Here is a 21,338-nt window from a genome sequence, read left to right on the forward strand (position 1 = left end):
GGAGACTGCACCCGGTCACGATGCCCATCTCATGCCTCTGCCATGTGGTGGTAAAGTCTCCGCTTGAGGAGTGAGATGGTTCGGAATTGCTTGATGTTTGTGGAGTTTTCTTCATTTGGAATGAAACGCCCCTCAGCAACTAGCCAGCTTTCTGCCAGATAGTTTTTCCTCCATGCCACTTTCAGCAGCCTCAGTCTCTCTTCCTGAGCCTCTTGCAGTATTTGTACACCTTGTATGGAATCCCATTAGGCTCTGGCTTTGATCTTCCCCTGGCCTTTTTGAGAAAGTCATTCACCTCCACCAGCTGACTTCTGACATCTCACGTCTGAGGTCACTGTGCACTCCACAAAGGTGCTCCTCCACTGATATGTTGTCCCCCAGGAGTTTTGATAGATACTGGAAGGGGTTCTTTGTAAAGTCTCTCCTCTCCTTCATCGGCCTCCTTCTGGCCCTGCGATGGTACTCAGCTCACCACAAAGTCTAAATGCACTCTCTCAGCTTGTCACGGATGTTCTTCAATGCTAGTTTCTCTTCCTCCCTTGGTTTTTGAAAAGCCTTCATAAGCCTGCGCAAGTCGCCTCTTAGTGTTATGTCGGTTTTCTTTTGTCTTGATGTTTGCCTTGGATTTCCTCTCCTCCTTTCCAAAGCAGTCAGCCCCTATGATCCAGATGATAGTTGACATTGCTCCGATTTTCTTCCCTACATCTCCTGTAAGGGTTACCTCAAGCACTTGGTTTACATCTCAATCGAACATCTCCGATTCCTTCTTTGCTGATGCAGCAGTCCATTCCACAGGTTGCTTCCTGGTCTCTCCTGTGTTGGTGTTAAATACAGATTGCCTTGTCTCTCCTGTTGGTCGTCTGTCTCCCCTGATGCTTCAGTGATGTTGCATATGGAGATTCTGGGGACTGTGGTTTGGCTCCTACCCCGGAATCTCACCCGTCTCAACAGTGGTGTGTCCTGTAGGTCAATCATCCTACCCCACTCTCGTCTGACCTTGGGGGTCTTATTATATCTTTCCATAGTGATTGATAGTGGGTATCTCCTTGTAAAGGTTGTGCTTTAGCCTGCCAAGCCTCCACTCCCCATCTCTGATCTTTCCCAGATATCAGCAGTCTTTCCTAGCTGTCACCATACTTTCATGGTTGTCAACTAGTCTTTCCTAGTTGTCACTGTGTCTCCAGAAGGGAATATAAAAAAATACAATGAGGGTCATCGCTTCTGGCTCACCTGACAGGTACTCACTACCCTGCGCCTTCTGTGAGCCGGATGGCACTGCAATTGTTACTCCTATAATATACCATCTTTGCATAACACACCTTGGTAAGCAATTTGTAGAGCACATACTTAGTCTAAACAATTAAGTCTATCAAAGAGCTAGAGCAGCCTTTCTCAATCTGTCGTGGGCCCAACCAATATTCCATATATCCTAACACAAGCACACCTGATTCAAATTAACAGGGGCTTGATTAGTTGAAAACAGGCCTAGCTAGTAGTAGGCTAACTCTTACAGGCTAGCTTTTATTATAGAAAGGCCTTTGGCTTAGGGTCTAGCAGGTTACCTGGCAGGGCTAGAAGACCAGTAGGGCAGCTAGGAATATAGGGACTAGCAGGCTTGTAGGGCTAGCAAGCTAGCTGGCAGGCTAGTAGGAACTAGCATGCTTGTAGCCCCTATTCTGCCAGCTAGATTGGCCTATCTGGCAGGGGTAGCAGGCTAGTAGGGAAAGCAGGCTTGTAAGGCTAGCAGGATAATAGGGGCTAGTAGGGGTAGCAAACAGCGCTAACAGAAGGCAAGAAACACATTTTCATGATTTCACCAATGACATTAAAATCAATCATAGCAGGTTTTTTTGGGCTCATTCAGTAGTTTTTACCTGATTAAGCAGAATCCCAGAGAAAAAATATTGTTAAAAGTAACATTTCTTTTAAATTGAAAATAAAAATAAATCATAAATTGAAAATGATTTATTTTAATTTGACCTTTATTTAACTAGGCAAGTCAGTTAAGAACTCATTCTTATTTTCAATGGCGGCCTAGGAACAGTGGGTTAACTGCCTTGTTCAGGGGCAGAACAACAGATTTGTACCTTCCGGTTACTAGTCCAACGCTCTAACCACTAGGCTACCCTGCCGCCCCATGATACTGTTTTCTGCTTCCTGTTGTCATCGTTTTTTAAAATCAAAAGCCTAGTGTCAAAACACAGGTTTTAAATGTCCAAACAATATGCTGAAATATGTCATGATGTTTGGAACACCAAAACATAAACATTTGTGTCTAAACATGCGTGTCACAGATGACTTGTATTTTGCTTAATTAGTACCTTATAAGTGCACACGCACCTATATTTACCAAGCGGTCTTGTTCTACTGTAATCAATAGCGAGCAAAATGAATCACTCAAATCAATATTGTATTGAGATCAATGGAAGTGGGAAAATAACTGCGGCGACATGTCCCTTTTAAACTCTTCTAAGAGATCAACCTCAAAGATATTGGGTATACTACATACACCAGTCGGTAGATGAAAACCTATAGTAGCCATTTATCAACTTATCTCTGTAATAATTTTTTTCCGGTAGATGGCTAATAAGAAAAAGTTTACGTTTTCTTGACTGGATAATTTCAACGAATCACCACATCGGTTTCTAAATAGCGACAGAGGCTGGCTTTCATTTGAGTGATAGCTAACCATAAAATCCGTGAATTCATGTCAGGTCAGAGACATTTTATAAGCTGCTGTGTTTTCTGTTCCACTACGGACTGGCACACTATGACAAAAACATATATACTAAACCAAAGATATTGATGTGTTTTAAAGCAATTGATCTTGTGAGATCGTGATGACTATAAACTTTTACACTAACATCACCAATCTAAGATAAACAGGATGTGTATTTCTTTTAATTATTTTGTGGTAACTTTAGTTTGTGTAATGTAGGAAGATGTTCAGTCAACCATAGACGACATTTGCGTAATATAAAATAATTACATTTGTCAAAATGATTCAATATTTCGATTTAGGATGATAGTTAATAAAGCACACTCATAGATTTTTTTTAAATTGCAACTAGTTCAACTATGGAGAGTTTTAAAAAGCTTCTTCTTTAGCCGGGCATTCCATTGTCTTAGGTCAGATAGCACCGCGATTCCGCCTTCACTGATTTGAGGGACGAGTGTCACGAAGGAGTGATGCCATCTGACATAAGGCAATGCCAGGCACTATAGACTAGAGCTTCCATATTGACTATGAAGCAGGCTGAATGTTCTCCATCCCTACTAACAGAGTTTCTGTGTGGCCCCAGCAGGATGGGAAGTATGACGTGGGCGGAGGAGAGCGGTTTGACACGCTAGCTGACCTGGTGGATCACTACAAGAAGAACCCCATGGTGGAGAAGAGTGGAATTGTTGTTCACCTCAAACAGGTGAGCGACTAGACCAGTGCGTTTAGACAGTGATGTCTTTGTAAAAGAAATGGAAGCCACGTTGTTTCTAGAACATCTACTCTGAAAATCGGATGTGTTAAATATGGAATTATGTGTAAGTCCAAGTATGGTTAAGCTGCAAGTTCTATAACATATACTTGAATGTGAATGGTGGATCATGTGATAATCCATGGAATTAATTTATGAATTGTATTTCTCTTCCCTTTTTCCAACGAAAGCCCTTCAATGCCACCAGAATAAATGCAGCCAACATTGAGAACAGGGTAAAGGAGCTCAACAAAGTGGCGGACAACTCAGAGAAGCCCAAACAAGGGTTCTGGGAAGAGTTTGAGGTATAAGGGGGGGTGATGTCAACACCACCACCAGTGTGTTTCAATGATTCTAGATCACATATATCATCTCATATTCCAAAACATGAAAGTCAAAACGAAGAGAATGGAAATCCAGTATGTTCATGAGGCATTGTCTGAGGGACAACCCAAGGAACAATATTGTTAACTCTAAGACAGACACCACTAGTTCCTGTCATGGTCTGGTTCATGGACCTGGTCAAAGGTAGGACACTAGGGAATATGGTGCCATTTAGGACATAGCCTGGATCTAAGGGATTTGTCTCATTGTGACCTCTTGTGGTGAGAGATTTAACTTTCAGCCTCCTGTTTTCGAGCAGAGATTTGATTTGATTTCATGTTCTCCATAGAGACCCCTACTGTATGTGTGGCCAAACACACAAAAAGCGGTCCTAAAACAAACTGAACTAGCTTAGTTCAGTTAAGCGTAAATATAGTTAAGCATAAATTGGGTTGTCTGTGGCTCACGTCAGGCTCTTCATAAGGGGGAGTCAAACAATAGCTCCCTAAGGCTCTGGTCAAAAGTTGTGCACTTGATAGAAGGAATGCCATTTCAGATGCTGCCTCTGTATGATTTTATTGTATCTCTTCTTTCTCTATAACCTTTTTTTTTTTCCTAATCTCTTTTTGTTCTTCTCTTCTTTATCCTGTCTCCTTCCAGGTACTACAGCAGCAGGAGTGTAAGCTCCTCTACCCCAGGAAAGAAGGACAGACCGCAGAGAACAAGAGTAAAAACAGATACAAGAACATCCTCCCTTGTGAGTGAAATACAGACCTGTACATCCTGTCTACAAAACTCTGTGTGTGCAAGACTAAAGGCCCTCGTCCCTGTGTATCTATGTTCCAGTTGACACTACGCGGGTGGAGATCAGGGAAGCAGATGCAGATGTGCCCGGCTCAGACTACATCAATGCCAACTACATCAGAGTGAGTTCTGGAGATGACTGATAGAATCAAGAATTTAGCGATGCACTTTATAGATGGGTTATCTGACGAGGTCAGAAAAACGATGCGCGCTCTTCAATGGGGCAGAAGTCAATGTGTTGTGATTCTGGATGGTCAGATGGCTAGCAACGGTGACAAGAAGCTGCCATGTGGGGAATCATAGGTGGCTCGTTTTATCTTGTTCTTGGTACCATGTCTTGTTTTGAGGTGTTTTGATTGATGTCACGTCAATGCTAATTTTACAAAAATTCGCTAGCTAGCTAACCAACAACTGTATTGATGTATTTGAGAGAAAACCAGGGCTATTTATGTTTACAATAAACATTCGCGAGGAAATATAGTTTACATGTTGTCGACAATGTAAGCCAACCCTGTCTGTTTTGCCCCATGCATCGGTTTTGTTGCTAAGCAACCCACCTGTCTATTGCTGAGTGGAATAATTTACATGGCACTTAGGATTCACCCCTAACTTCCACTTCATCAATGCACGACTAAGTGAAAATGTGGCTTGAATTTAATTTGCCCCTTACAATTAAATATTAAAGCACCATAATAAACAACTGTTAGAAATGCAGAATGAGATGCCTATCATGTTCATCGATAACCATATTCTGATGTGAAACACGTAACTTGAAAACGATCTGCGCACTGGAAACTCTGGAGGTTTCTCACAATGTGTCTAGTAACGGATCCGTACATATTGTCACAGACGGGCCCTAAAGATTTGTCCGGGTCCTATACTGTAGCCTATGCGCTTTCGCAGCCAACTCTTCCATGTTTGGCATGAAAATGAATTAACGCAGTGAGGAGTTGGCTAAAGCTCCAACAGACTGAACCACCACTAGGCTATCAACGTTTTAGATGTTCCTCACCAATGAAGACATGGAATGAATGAAATATGTTTATCTCCCCCCAGAGTATGCATGAAGAGGGCTGTCACGTGGAGGAGGGCAAGGTGTTCATCGCCACCCAGGGCTGCCTTCAGAACACTGTGGTGGACTTCTGGAAGATGGTCTACCAGGAGAACACGCACGTCATTGTCATGACCACCAAGGAGATGGAGAGAGGACGGGTGAGGTCATAGAAATAGAATTATGAACGGGCGATATCGGTCTCGTCTATGGAGTCACATATATCCCACCCCCGTGGTGTTGATCCCAGTTTGCTCTTTTCAACCCAAAAATAATATGTTCAGAGAACAAAATATAATTATTAGATCAAGCATTCATATTCAAGTCAATATAATGCTACACTGAACAAAAACACAACATGCAACAATTTTACTGAGTTACAGTTCATATAAGGAAATCAGTCAATTGAAATAAATTCATTCACATGACTGGGAATACAGATATGCATCTATTGGTCACAGATACCTTAAAAAAACGTTAGAGGTGTGGATCAGAAAACCAGTCAGTATCTGATGTGACCACCATTTGCCTCATGCAGCGTGACACATCTCCTTCACGTAGAGTTGATCAGGCTGTTGATTGTGTGGTGGAATGTTGTCCCACTTCTCCTCAATGGCTATGTGAAGTTGCTGGACATGAATGGCACGACAATGGGCCTTAGGATCTTGTCACAGTATCCCTGTGCACTGAAATTGCCATCGATAAAATGCAATTGTGTTTGTTGTCTGTAGTTTATGCCTGTCCATACCATAACCCCACCACCACCATGGGGCACTCAAAATGTTGACATCAGCAAACTGCTCACCCATACAACACTGTACATGCTTTCAACCATCTGCCCGGTAAGCTGAAACCGGGATTCATCTATGAAGAGCACTATTCCAGCATGCCAGTGGCCATTGAAAGTGAGAATTTGCCCACTGAAGTCAGTTACAACACCAAACTGCTGTCAGGTCAAGATCCTGATGAGGACGACAAATTCTTCGTGTGTGCAAATCCACAGTTTTATCAACTTTCCGGGTGGCTGGTCTCAGACGATCCCGCAGGTGAATAAGACCGGATGTGGAGGTCCTGGGCTGACGTGGTTACATGTGATCTGCGGTTGTGAGGCCGGTTGGACGTACTGCAAAATTCTCTAATATTATGTGGGAGGCAGCTTAAATGTTTATATTTTACATGCAATAATGTAAATTATTTTACTGAGTTACAGTTCATATAAGGAAATCAGTCATTTGAAATAAATAAATTAAGCCCTAATCTATGTATTTCACATGACTGAGCAGGCCCACCCACTTGGGAGCCAGGCCCAGCCAATCCAAATAAAATTTTCCCCAGAAAAGGGCTTTATTACATACATAAATACTCTAAGTTTCATCAGTTTTGGGGTGACTGGTCTCAGACAATCCCACAGGTGAAGGAGCCGGATGTGGAGGTCCTGGGCTGGCGTGGTTACACGTGGTCTGCGATTGTGAGGCTGGCTGGACGTAGTGCCAAATTCTCCAAAATGACTTTGGAGGCGGCTTATGGCAAAGAAATTAACATGAAATTCTCTGGCAACAGCTCTGGGGGACATTCCTACAGTCACCATGCCAATTGCACACTCCCTCAAAACTTGAGACATCTGTGGCATTGTGTTGTGACAAAACTGCCCCTTTTAGAGTGGCCTTTTATTGTCCCCAGCACAAGGTGCACCTGTATAATGATCATGTTGTTTAATCAGCTTCTTGATATACCATAACTGTCAGGTGGATGGATTATCTTGGCAAAGGAAAAATGCTCACTAGCAGGGATGTAAACAAATTTGTGCACAAAATGTGAGATGAATAAGCTTTTTTGTGTGCTTGAAAAATGTATGGGATCTTTTATTTCAGTTCATGAAACATGGGCCCAACACTTTACGTTTATATTTTTGTTCAGTATGAATATATATATATTTTTTTATTCTAGGAGTGGAGGTGAGCGACGGGGGGGTTGGGGATGGGTCAGGATTACCAGGATAGTATGACAGCTAAGGTGATTGTTTAAGCTGCTTGAGAAGAAAAGTTAGGCCTTCTAGATTGTCTAATGTTCCACTTTGTCCTCGTCAGAACAAGTGTGTGCGCTACTGGCCTGACCTCAACGCCACTAAGGAGTTTGGGAAAGTGTGTGTGAAGAACGTGGAGGAGCGTCCGGCTCAGGACTACATCCTGAGGGAACTGGAGGTGACGCGTTTGGACCGGGTAAGACAGCCCCTTGTCGTGACCACAAAAATCAAAGGAGGATCTTTATAAAAGTGGTCTGTTTTAGTATGGCACATTCTTTCGCAGTAAGTCCACTTCTGCTGGGGGCTTGATTTAGGTATAACGTTCTGGTTGTATGAAATGTAATTCCTAATGAACCTGTATCACATGGGCCATTTCTGTTTGACTTGTTAAAATTGGAGTTTTGCATTATTTTGCAGCGCACTTTACCTGATATTTACGTAGACATTTGAAGGTAGTATGATGAATTTATTGTTCCATAACAATAACATAGCTAATTCATTTTTTTATGAATTGAAGTTAGAACCATAAAGCACCTGTTTTTATCATAGTGTCTTACCAAGACCTAGCAAATACCAGGTAAAACACATGCTGGAATAGGCCTGTAAACTGTAGTGCTAACTCTCCCGATCTGCAGAGGGAGCCGATGAGGTATATCTGGCACTACCAGTACCTGAGCTGGCCTGACCACGGTGTTCCCAACGAGCCTGGGGGCGTGCTCAGCTTCCTGGAGCAGGTCAATCGCACGCAGAGCACCATTCGAGACACCGGGCCCATTGTGGTCCACTGCAGGTAAAACACACAGGGTGCACACATTGTGACAGACAGCATGTATCAGACACAACACCTCTCCAAGCCCTACTGACATAACATCAGTCATAACAAACGCCTAAATGCCTGCACCACGTTGACCGGGCCTGTTTGAGTTGACCATTCTTATTGGTTATGTTTGGCAGAACATGAAGCTAGAATTATAGATCTAGTAGTCTAGGACAGTCTACAAACGTCCACGTGCGTCAGTTGGGTATGGCAGGGCAGTCACCATACCCTAGCTGAAGACCAAAAATGTAAAAGTATGCTACAAAAAAAGTACACTAAAATCATTCCAATCCCGTTGAAAATGCAACGTCTGTTTTAGCATATTGTTTGAGTGGTTGGCTTTAGGACCATGTGGAGCATCGCTCAGAGAGCAGATGCCAACCTTCGGCCTTGTAAGCCTGAGTGCTGTTTTACGCACCGGTTACTTTCACATTGATGTCGGCATAGGCGGCGCATGCAATAGGCTAGTTGAAGATAAGCTTCCCTTAAAATAAATTGAATTACATTTGCAAAAGAAAATGGCTATATAATGACTCGTGCCTATACAGAAATAAATGAAATCATTCAAAATACTACACCAGAGAGTGTGATTTGGCCACAGAGGATCTTCAGCTTCTTTTAAAAATGAGCTGTGGATTGTTTTAAAGCACGCTCGTGGCTAATAGCCTACCAAATAGCCTTGTTTGTTTTAGTTGCAGCAGTCACTGAAAAGCAGTTAAATAGGCTTAGGCCTAGAGCAAGGGAAGCATAGAAATAGTGCACATAGAACATATCGACCTCTTCTTAGATTTGCTTTTGATGACATTGACCATCTATAACTAACAGTTGCACCGGTACTGCTATTACTGTACCTCAATTCCACTTCGCAAATCTTGCATTTTCTTCTCATTTGGCTGCTGTCACTTGCCCTTCCCTGCCACTTTTTTTCAGCTGTTAACGTCGATGCCGTAAGTGGTGGAGAGTCGACTCCAAAATAATGTATTCGACTCAGTGTCGACTCCCATTTCTGAGTGTCAAGATTCAGTTCCACGAGGAATCGACTCCTAAGATTCTGTATTTTTGGAAAGGAGGAGATGGATTAGTTGCCGTACTTCTGAGAACATGAACGCTAGCATCTTTCATAGCGAGCTAGTGAGGGACAGAGAGAGAGGGTAGGGGCACAGTATAGGCAGGTTGGCCACCAGGCAGACAAGAGTCAGAACTGTACACGGGGCACATATATCATCAATACAAAAAAGCTCTACCACCAAATGGAATATTGAATCTCGCAATTTCTTGGCTTGCAATGTCTCGCAACTTCAGTAAAGCAGGGCCAATCATCAATTAATAGACTAGGATATTAAGATGTGCGAGATGCAACACTTTACTCTCACACAGTCACACCCACTATCTGCCCATGTGTAGGGCACCAAAACAGTGGATGTTTACTTTCTGATGTTTACTTTCTGCATCTGCTTCTTATGGTTTTAGCTTTAAATTACACAACTTTCCCCAGGCCTTCATAGCCTATTGTCTAGTTAGGCTATAACACGGAAAATAATATGTTTTGTGTTGACTGCACTGTGATTTAAAATTTGTGGGGGAAAAAAAACATTGTTTTTTTGGATAGTGATTTGTCTTGATGTTAAGGATCCCAATTTTGTTGAAACATTTTAATGTTTAAGTTATATATTTTATTTTCACAAGCACAAGCTGAACTGTCTTTCATATAGATTTGTTCATATTTACAAGTGTAACTTATTATTAGCGTAGGAGTCCTCAGGAGCACATGCCCAAAATTCTACTTGGAACTTAAAGCAGATTAGCAGTATGTCCGTTATGAAAATGACACCTTATTGTCTCCTTTGTCTCTCCAGTGCAGGAATCGGGAGAACAGGCACCATCATTGTCATTGACATTCTCATTGACATCATCAACAGACAAGGTAAGAGAATGTTGAACTTTCAAACATGATGGTTCTGACATCAGTCCTATCCAAACATAACGGTTCTGACATCAGTCCCATCCAAACGTTACCGACCAATAAAATCAGTCCTATCCAAACGTTTCAGCTCTGAATACATTCGTATCCTAATGTTTTAACTTAGATATCAGTCCTATCCAAACGTTACGGCTCTGAGATCCAGTCTTGGGAGGGATCTGCATGTATTGGGTATTAGTGTAACCGTGCTAAATATGCTGCCTTTTGTGCTTGTGTGTGTTTCAGGATTAGACTGTGACATCGACATCCCTAAGACCATCCAGAGGGTTCGTCAGCAGCGGTCAGGCATGGTGCAGACAGAGGCCCAGTATAAGTTCATCTACATGGCTGTCCAGCAGTACATTGACACGGCACAGAAGAGACTGGAGGAGGAGCAGGTAGTAGTTATACTATAATATTGCCACTACAGTAGTAGTTTAATTTGAAAGGTACCAGTAACTACCACACACACCAACAGTATTATCGCAGTACATGTTTTCAAAAGTGACTGCCTTACAGTTGGAGCCCCAAGCATTTCATTATAGCTTCATTCAAAGGAACAATCAAGATAAACCCGAGATACAGGTATTACATTTCATGGTGTCAACCAGCTAAGCAAGTTGGCCAGGTGCGTGTTATCTTGCCTCAATGTTTCAATGATTAATCTTATTTTTCAAGCTAAAAGAATATGGTTTATTGTGGCTGCTTTCATTGCAGAGGAATAAGACAAAGGAGAGGGAGTACTCCAATATCAAATACCCCCAGATGACCAACGCTCGGTCAAAACCCAACATGACCTGTGTGTCACGCTCCTCCTCTGTGTGAGTAGCCCTGCAAATACATACGGCTCATATAGTACACAGGCAAATAGTGTTTTATTCTCTCTAAATACACACTACCGCTGTCATTTATATCATTCCATCCAAATTCAATGAACATTGTCTGAATGAACAGGAATCGGAATTTCATCTCACCATGTTTTGTCTGTGTGTGCCTGCCTGCCTGCGTGTGCGCGTGTCCATTTTTGTGTGATGCAGGGTGACGAACGACGACCCGTCCGCTGTGTATGAGAACCTGAACATCAAGAACCCAAGTACCTCTGGGAACAGCAGTAACACCAGGAAGTAAAAGTTCAGCCACAGACCTCTGCCTCTCTCAACCTCTCTGTGAGTGTTAAATTACTGTGGCTTGTTTAGTTATACATTATATAAGATTTTATAAAGGATCATACCTGCTTATAACAAGTTACGAAGCATCATACCGGCATACCTAAGTAAAGTGTTATTGTTATTTTCTTAGCTAAATCATTGATAACTTTTTGTTGAGGAACTGCTCCATATAATTGCTCTATTTGATTTACAGGGTTAGAGAATAATGGATTACATGTACACACAAAAAAGAGGGTAATACATTACTTTACCAGCAAATATATTGTAATCAGATTACAGATACTGTTGAAACACTAGATGATTACTTCTAGGATAACTTTTGAATTCACTTTTACTTTTAAAGGTGGTTTGCGGGGGAAAAAACACCTTTCTGTTTTCTCAATTACATTCAAATCAGTTTATGTTTGTTCCGCCTGAGCGAATGCGTCAAATGCGTTTGATGGATCGCGGGGAAAAGAGCAGGAATAGACATTTATAGGCTACAGTCCAAGCTATGTCTTTCAATGGTGTGACTGCTGTCTGCATCCAAAGATTATCCAATTTGAATAAACGCTTGGAGGTTAGGGTGACAGCAGTGGTGTAGCCTACGGGCGATACGGATATCACTTGTTATTGATATCTACATAGAGCATTGATGTGAATCACACTGCTGCTCTCTCGTTTAGCTATTTGCGCCTTGCGGATTGTGGTTGTTGTGGATGGCTCTTCACAAATGTATTTCTGTATTTTAACCCAATAATTGTTGAATTTAAGAAGTTTAAGCTGCCTATAAATCCTTGTTTTTGAGACCAGTGGACAGCCAGTGAAAAATGTTCCTCCCAACACCTCCGTGGTATTGAGCTCCATACTAGTTTAATTTACAAAGACCACGAGTGGGGCTTTTATTGCTCAATGTAATTCATGCTGATAAATAAAATAATCCAAACGCCTAATGTACGCATGCTTAAACTGGCGCACTTTTGATAGACTGCAAATTATTGTGATATCAAAGTGTCACCAATAGAGATTGTATTAAATCCTTAGATCCTGGGCGGCAGGTAGCCTAGCGTTTAGAGTGTTGGGCCAGTAACCGAAAGGTCGCTGGTTCGAATAAACCAAGCCGACAAGGTGAAAAATCTGTTGACGTGCCTTTGAGCAAGGCACTTAACCCACATTTGCTCCAGGGGTGCCCTACTTCTACGACTGACCCTGTAAAACAACACATTTCACTGCAGCTATCTATCTGGTGTATGTGACAATAAAAAATGTATTTAAAATAAAGTATTCTAATTCTATGGTGTCACCAACTAAAACATAAGCCTATAGCAAATGCAGCATATGCCGTACCTTTTTCACATGCATATAGCACTTTTTGGTACTGCTCAAAGCACGCCATTCCATGAGAGCAGCCTTTATTTTTCAACGCAAAGCAATGAGCCCAATCAGTCCTCCATGACAACAAAATCATAAACAACAGAGTAGGCTAATAAGTTAGGCTCAGGTAAAACAATTTGGCTAATCTATATTTCCATGTCGTATTATTGAAGATTAAAGGGTATTAAATTAATCGTATTAATCATATTAAAATCGTATTATCGTATTATTATCTGTAGTAGAAAGAAATTGGTTAGAAAGAAGCCTAGTTTTGAAGTCGTAAGTTTACATACACCTTAGCCAAATACATTTAAACTCAGTTTTTCACAATTCCTGACATTTAATCCAAGTAAAAATTCCCTGTTTTAGGTCCGTTAGGATCACCACTTTATTTTAAGAATGTGAAATGTCAGAATAATAGGAGAGTGATTTATTTCAGCTTTTATTTCTTTCATCACATTCCCAGTAGGTCAGAAGTTTATGTACTTTCAATTAGTATTTGGTAACATTGCCTTTAAATTGCTTAAATTGGGTCAAACGTTTCGGGTAGCCTTCCACAAGCTTCCCAAAGTAAGTTGGTTGAATTTTGGCCCATTCCTCCTGACAGAGCTGGTGTAACTGAGTCAGGTTTGTAGGCCTCCTTGCTTGCACACGCTTTTTCAGTTCTGCCCACAAATCGTCTATGGGATTGAGGTCAGGGCTTTGTGATGGCCACTCCAATACCTTGACTGTGTTGTCCTTAAGTCATTTTGCCACAACTTTGGAAGTATGCTTGGGGTCATTGTCCATTTGGAAGACCCATTTGTGACCCAAGCTTTAACTTCCTGACTGATTTCTTGAGATGTTGCTTCAATCTATCCACATAAATGTTCTACCTCATGATGCCATCTATTTTGTGAAGTGCACCAGTCCCTCCTGCAGCAAAGCACCCCCACAACATGATGCTGCCACACCCGTGCTTCACGGTTGAGATGGTGTTCTTCGGCTTGCAAGCCTCCCCCTTTTTCCTCCAAACATAACGATGGTCATTTTGGCCTAACAGTTCTATTTTTGTTTCATCAGACCAGAGGACATTTCTCCAAAAAGTACGATGTTTGTCCCCATGTGCAGTTGCAAACTGTATTCTGGCTTTTTTTATGGCGGTTTTGGAGCAGTGGCTTTTTCCTTGCTGAGCGGCCTTTCAGGTTATGTCGACATAGGACTTGTTTTACTGTGGATATAGATACTTTTGTACATGTTTCCTCCAGCATCTTCATAAGGTCCTTTGCTGTTGTTCTGGGATTGAGTTGCACTTTTCGCACCAAAGTATGTTCACCTCTAGGAGGCAGAACGCATCTTCTTCCTGAGCGGTATGATGGCTGCATGGTCCCATGGTGTTAATACTTGCGTACTATTGTTTGTCCAGATGAACATGGTACCTTCAGGCATTTGGAATTTGCTCCCAAGGATGAAACAGACTTGTGGAGGTCTACAATTTTTGTTTCTGGGGTATTGACTGATTTCTTTTGATTTCCCCATGATGTCAAGCAAAGAGGCACTGAGTTTGGGGGTAAGCCTTGAAATGCATCCACAGGTACACCTCCAATTGACTCAAAAATGTCAATTAGCCAGAAGCTTCTAAAGCTATGACATAATTCTCTGGAATTTTCCAAGGTGTTTAAAGGCACAGTCAACTTAGTGTATGTAAACTTCTGACCCACTGGAATTGTGATACAGTGAAATAATCTGTCTGTAAACTATTGTTGGAATAATGACTTGTGTCATGCACAAAGTAGATGTCCTAACCGACTTGCAAAAACTATAGTTTGTTAACAAGACATTTGTGGAGTGGTTGAAAAATGAGTTTTAATGACTCCAACCTAAGCGTATTTACCCATAAACTAAAATGCAACATCCATTTATGGCCAGCTATGTAAACTCTAACATTGATTTATCCTACAATAATGTCAGTCAATTGGTAATATTCCTACAAACTTCTTCTAATACCTCTTTAGGGGAACACCATTTTAAAAGTAACTGAAAGTAATCAGATAATATTAGAGTTTGGGTAATCCAAACGTTATATTACTGATTCTGAATTTGGCCAGGTAACTAGTAAATAACGGATTACATTTAGAAAGTAACCAACATTAAACAGTTTAATTAGTAATAGGAAAAATGATCATTATTGGCAAAGAAGATTTAAGAAGGCGTTTTGTCTGTTTTGACAAATGTTCTTTGTGTCATAAACGGTTTGCATAACAAACTACAACAATGTACAGAAGATGTGGAGGTCAGGAGGATATACAAGTTTAACAGGGTGGTTAAACTTAACATTTCAATCAGATTTAGCACTCTTCAACTGAGTACAATGATTACAGTAGAGTCGATATCTGAAAATACAATGCAGGTGGGGTGAGGGAAATGTTGTGTACGAGAATATACAGCAGTGTTATGCACATGGTGCATTGGCTAAATGTGCATGAACTTGTTCAGTGCATTATCAAAGAATGCATGTGTGTGATTGGTTATAACTGTCTTAATTGTTAGGTCGTCATTAGCTGTGGGCCTGGGATATATCCTCTGCTACCCTGTGAGCAGGCAGAGATGGTGAGATGTTAGCAAGCAGTTATGTCTTCTCATCTGTCAAGTGTTAATAAACCATCATATTTGAGATGCACTTCTGCATACTGTTGGGTTCCTTTCAAGAGTTTCTAAAGATCCCGCTCCCTAAAAAGTGAACACCAAGGCAGGGTAAAACTGTGTCATTGTGTATATACAGGCTCCTTGGGTACTCGGGGGGGGGGGGGGGGGGTTGGAAATAAATAATCAAATCTCAACAGAATTCGACCCAGTAAATCTTCGAAAATACAGAACTCAGTGTCCACAGACAAGCAGTTGTTATTGTTTGTTCTAGCAACACAGGACAGAAATGTCAGTGTTTTCCAATGAATTGGTTCCAGACATATTCCAGATGAGGGAAGACATCACAAAAACACATTTTGCTGTTGACCATCATAGTGATTCTAGTATTTATTAGGATGTCATGCGGACAACTGTGTTTGTTGTGTGCGTTTCTATGCAGAGTGGTTCTGTGTATGTCTAAAGCGGTGTGCTGTTTGTGTGTGCTTCAGTTTCAACAGAGGTGCCACTTCGCCAGAGCACCATGGGGGACCTGTGGAGCTCTGGCCCCTGACCCCCTGGCAGTGGAACCCCTCCCGCTGCCCTGCTGGCTGTCTGGAGCCTCCCTCTCCAAGGATAGAGGGGTATAGCACAGTGCTCTTGTCCTATCTCCACCCCCCCCCCCCCCCCATCTGTCTCTCTCTCTCTCTCTCTCTCTCTCCAACCTCTCCTGTCTACGGACAAAGTGCCTCGTCTACAGACATGTCTGTAACCCCCGTATTTGGTCCCACAGTTGTTCCATCTCATCCCCTAACCCAACAAATGTCCTTTGCTTATTTCTGTCGACTCTCGAACTAAATCGACACGAGAAACAAACAATGGTGTACTCAATGTTCAAGTGATGTTTTGCTCCATCGTGTTCAACCATGAATGGGGTGGACGAGACAAGAAAGGGTAAAGCTATGCCGTTTCTCTTTGCGCTGTTGGAATCCCAATCTACTCTCTCTCTCGCTCTCTCTCTCTCAATTCAATTCAAAGTGCTCACTCTCTCTGCTGGCTATCATCTACTTGAACCAAAGACTCTAGCGATGTTCTGTTTTTGCTAGCAGCAGTCATTACTGCAGCGATGAGTAATGGCGGGGAAACAGTGAAGTGATCTGCTACCACTGAGGCACTGGCACGGACAAGCAAAGTCCTTACACGACCCTTTCCCATGAAAGGCAAGAGGAATGTCAGGATATTCTTAATGGGCCTTTGTCAGTGGGGAGCTGATTTGTTTATCTTGTTGGTTCCACCGATGGTCTTTTGTGCCATGCTCATCTACTGTAGTGCTTCCACCATCACAGCTACTGAGAGCCTATTCAATCAAGGATAATGAGCTCCTCTCCGGACTCCATTTTTTTTCTTGTCCTGTGGTTGCTGGAAGGGGGGAGCTTGAAGCTCAAGGAGGGGGAGCTTGAAGCACCAATTTACTTGTGCAATTTTTCTATTTATTTAGTTTTAATCTGTGTCCTTTCAATTCATTCTTGTTTCTTTTATTGTTATTATTGGTGTGATTTTGTAATGTACAGGACATGGGTTTTAATGTTAGATCCAATTCCATTATTATCAGGCGACAAAAAGCACAACTCTCTGAATTTGCAGTTGCTTTGCAGATCCTGTTTTATATGTGGGAAATTTGAGGTCAACGTCAAACGATAAAATCGGTCCGATCTGCAGTCTTTCTCTCTCTGTGTAGGTTGTAACTCCCGTTGGTTTCAGCGAAGGTTTTCCTCCTAATCGAATGGCATGATAAACAGGGTTAAACCTTTGCCAAGTGAGAGATAGACAAGGGTAGCATAAAATGGGATAGGGGAGAAGAAATGTCAGGATGCCAGCCAGGCTGCCATCACTGAAGTCTTTATAAATATTACTGGGCCAGATGGCCTACAGCCCAAGATTAAAGAGTAGATTTGTCTCCAAAAAGTAATTTACAAGATGGTTATAATCCAGGCTTGACTTTGTTTGGGAGAGTAAAAACCGACATCAGTGTTGATGTCATAGGAAGGGTGACACAACACAGCAAAGAGCCTTCAGTTATTTATATATATGTAATGGGCAGTGGCTTCTTTCTTAACTATTCTTAGCATTTTGCAGAAAAATCTAATGTCTAAGGTGTTCAAACTGGATTTAGCCAGTGGCTCAATGATGTCATCCTTTGAGCGACACTGCTGGTTGGTTACATAGAGGCTGTGCAGTGTCGTCTGCTGGTTGTGCAGAGCTGTTCTTGTACATAGTGTTCAGGCCTTTCAACTAGGGCTTGACTACGTCATCCCTTGCTCATCCTAACACCAGTGCAGTAACTTTCCGCAATACTGAAAGTCTGTTTCATTATTTCCCTTCAAATGATGTTTCAGTAAGTCCATTCTAAGTGTTATAGGACACATATTTCACTGCAGTTTAGTTGTTGATATAATACTCATGCTATAAGTGGTATGCTATAAATGGTATGCTATCCTGAAGTGAACATTGAAAATCTTTGTCAAATGAACCTTCTCCATTGTTCAACTGTCTGCCGAACTTTCAATCTTGTCCAATGAATGAAAATGGAAATGTTTAGTTTCTATTTTCTTAGGCCTAGATTCGATCAGATCAAGCGTTAACCGGTGATAGCAGACACTCACATAGCTGATGTTTTGGCGGTGTCAGCAAGTGGAACTGCATTGGAGCTGTCAAATCGGTGAACAGCTGCTCTTGTGATCATTGTCACAAAGCCACACCTGTCCCACTCGCGTTAGTTCAGAAGGAGAAAGTTTAGCCTACATAGAAATAATGACGCTCAAATTGAAAATCATTAAACAAAATAATGAGGATTTCTATCAGCCTAATCGAGGTGTAGATTACATCTCACATTCCAGTCTTCGAACTCTTAATGTGACTCCGTGCAGCCAATGGCAATGTCCGCTTTATGTATAATGATAGGAGAACATTTATGCATTTGACAGCTCTAACGCTGTTCCACCTACAGCACTGCCAAAATTACTACTGTGTGGATGTCAGCTAAATCGGATGTGATTGATTAGAGTCCTTTTAATTATGTTGCACTGTTGTTGTTGATGATTTTTTAAATTGTATTTCACTTTGCCTCTAAGGGTCAACACTTTGTATGATGTGGTGAAACATTGAGGGGTGAATCCTACTTAGCTTAAAGATGAATTTTCATTGAGTTATGCATTGATGTCAGTGGGAGACTATGTGAAAATTTGACTAAAGTGGAAATTAGTGTTCGCTCTTAACACTTCAATACTTGAAATTCTATTCAAAATGGCTAAATCCTGTAGCTGCAGACTTGTGATCTGTGACTGTCAGGATGCCCATTGGCTGTTTTAAGAGTACAGTATGTTGACAGTCTGCTAGAAGTATGACATCGGTGTTGTAAATTAAATTTTCATTTACTGAGGTGTTTTGAATTTTACATTTCCTGTTGGTGCATTTTATATTGTGTAAGATTATTTGTTTGATTATTGTTATTTTAGTTTCTATTTGGTGTTATTACACCGTTGATAATAACATAATGATAATGAATTGTCAGTGAAGCAGGTGTTCTTGAAAGTATACAGAAATTATATGAGTTATTTTATTTCTGCTCCTTAATTTACTTGAATATGATGTTGACATAGTTGGTTGCGATATGCCTGATTTGAGTAGTGGTATACTGACTGTTCCTGTATTCAGGTGAAGACTGTTTTTCCCTCTTGCACTGGCTCAGCCTTAACGCCTTCTGTCCAGGCTTATAGCGCTGATGCAATGAGAATGTCTGAAATGACAACAAAATGATTCAAAATGTAATAGTTTAATAAAAATCTATGAATGAAATATGTCAAGTGCCTTCTTGTATGCTGATATAATGGGACTTCCTGTCACTGATGTCCGTGGACAGATGGCACAACCTTCCCTTTATATGCAGGGAAATGTGGACTGATTTTGTTCTGCAAGACATTGGTTACTTATTAGGTAAAAGCAAAATGCAAAAAACGTTCTACATAATTTTCCAAGTTTTATTAGTCGTAAGTACAGGATACACATGGTGTACACAGGCCAATGAAATACTTACTTGCAGGTTCCTTCTCGACAATGCAAAGACAATAAGAAATAATACCACCCACTGGAGAGCCTTGCGGTCGTGGATGGAACAATTCCCGTACCAGGCTGTGAACAACTGGTCAGGACACTCTCGATGGCGCAGCGGTAGTATTTGGAGAGGACCCAGGGTGGCATGTCAAATTTCTTCAGCCTTCTTATGAATTATATCTCTTGACAAGAGTGGTGGTGTTGTTGGTCCATGTCAAGTCATCTGTGATAACATAAAATTATTTAAAAAAGGAGTCAGAACAAGTACATCAGAGCCGGGACCCAGAGTGAAAAACAGCTTCTAATACCAGACCATCGGACAGTTGAACAGCTTCTATTACCACCAGATTCTTGAACAGCTTCTATTACCAGGCCACCAGAATGTTGAACAGCTTTTAATACCAGACCATGAGACTGTTGAACAGCTTCTATTACCAGGCCGTCAGACTGTTGAACAGCTTCTAATACCATCAGACTGTTGAACAGCTTCTAATACCATCAGACTGTTGAACAGCTTCTAATACCAGACCTTCTAATACCAGACCATCAGACTGTTGAACAGCTTCTATTAACATCAGACTGTTGAACAGCTTCTAATACCAGACCATCAGACTGAACAGCCATCACTAGCCGTCTATACCAGGTGATGTGCGCGCGCACACAGTCAAACACATACACAGCCAACGCTGCTGTCCCATGTTATAGAGACATTAAACCACCAGACACTTCCTGTTTTACACTGTGTATTTAAATATTATATTCTCAACATATTTCTACTACTGCGTTTTAGTTACGCTGTTTATACTGTACACACTACATATTTATGTATATACTGGATTATTGATGTAGGTCACTCTAATATCTACTGCTGTACATATCGTTCTTAGTGTATCTGGTGTAAGTTCATCCAGTGTATATAATGTACGTATAGATTGCATTTGAACTACTGTTACAGGGCCATTTGGGATGTCAACTGGATTATGACATTTCTGAAATATATATATATATATATATATTTTGTACTTGTTTGGCATTTTACTGCATTGTTAGGAGCTCGTAAAATAAGCATTTCGCTGCACCCACTATGACATAAACTAAACTGTGTATGTGACCAATATACTTTGATCAAAAGAGCACTAGTTCAACTTAATAAATAACACGTTACCATCGCAAGGTTAAGTAAAATGAGGATAGTAAGTGCCTATTAAGTGCCGAATAATGTAACAGTGTTGACCATAACACAGTTGACGATTTCATCTTAAATCAGCCATAAATACCCTACTTTAACAATTGAATTTTATTGTTAAAACATTTCAAACCTGTCTATCTACGGGTAACATGGTTGGTGCGTGATGCTCAGCCTGCTCAGTTTTCCACCACAAAACACCAGAAAATGGCCCCAAAAAGTAGAACCAACTCACCTAGATGATTGACTAGATGTTCAATGCTTCTTTTGAAAAAATATTTTATTAAGGAATCGTTTCACCATATTAAAACGAGAGTTCAGTTCACTTATCAGGGTCGACCTTACGGACAGGTCTTGTTTAACCTTCAAATGTTTCACTGGTTGCATGAAATACTGTCAATAATATTCTCCAGAAATGACTTTGTCAAAGAAACAAAATAACTAAGGATTTACAATGATGCAGGAAACTT

The 21,338-nt window shown here is 41.2% G+C and overlaps 1 protein-coding gene across 4 annotated transcripts in view; it reads left to right on the plus strand.

The window, feature by feature from the left end:
• The window catches only part of LOC109907910 (tyrosine-protein phosphatase non-receptor type 11-like), a 58,409-nt gene extending 38,982 nt beyond the window's left edge, over positions 1-19,427 (plus strand). For 2 of the 4 annotated variants that reach the window (XM_020506206.2, XM_031794094.1), the window contains exons 5-16: positions 3,306-3,422; positions 3,662-3,775; positions 4,455-4,551; positions 4,641-4,720; positions 5,655-5,810; positions 7,737-7,868; positions 8,308-8,462; positions 10,346-10,413; positions 10,696-10,847; positions 11,167-11,270; positions 11,487-11,615; positions 16,085-19,427. In XM_020506206.2, the coding sequence (XP_020361795.1) occupies positions 3,306-3,422; positions 3,662-3,775; positions 4,455-4,551; positions 4,641-4,720; positions 5,655-5,810; positions 7,737-7,868; positions 8,308-8,462; positions 10,346-10,413; positions 10,696-10,847; positions 11,167-11,270; positions 11,487-11,577 (1,266 nt within the window). In that variant the 3' untranslated portion in view covers positions 11,578-11,615; positions 16,085-19,427. Of the gene's footprint in view, positions 1-3,302; positions 3,423-3,661; positions 3,776-4,454; positions 4,552-4,640; positions 4,721-5,654; positions 5,811-7,736; positions 7,869-8,307; positions 8,463-10,345; positions 10,414-10,695; positions 10,848-11,166; positions 11,271-11,486; positions 11,616-16,084 lie in introns of all 4 variants that reach the window. The other 2 variants (XM_020506205.2, XM_031794093.1) reach the window with 1 other exon arrangement.
• Positions 19,428-21,338: the final 1,911 nt, after the last annotated feature.

The sequence above is a fragment of the Oncorhynchus kisutch genome, linkage group LG17 (assembly GCF_002021735.2).
Source record: "Oncorhynchus kisutch isolate 150728-3 linkage group LG17, Okis_V2, whole genome shotgun sequence".
Lineage (NCBI taxonomy): Eukaryota > Metazoa > Chordata > Actinopteri > Salmoniformes > Salmonidae > Oncorhynchus > Oncorhynchus kisutch.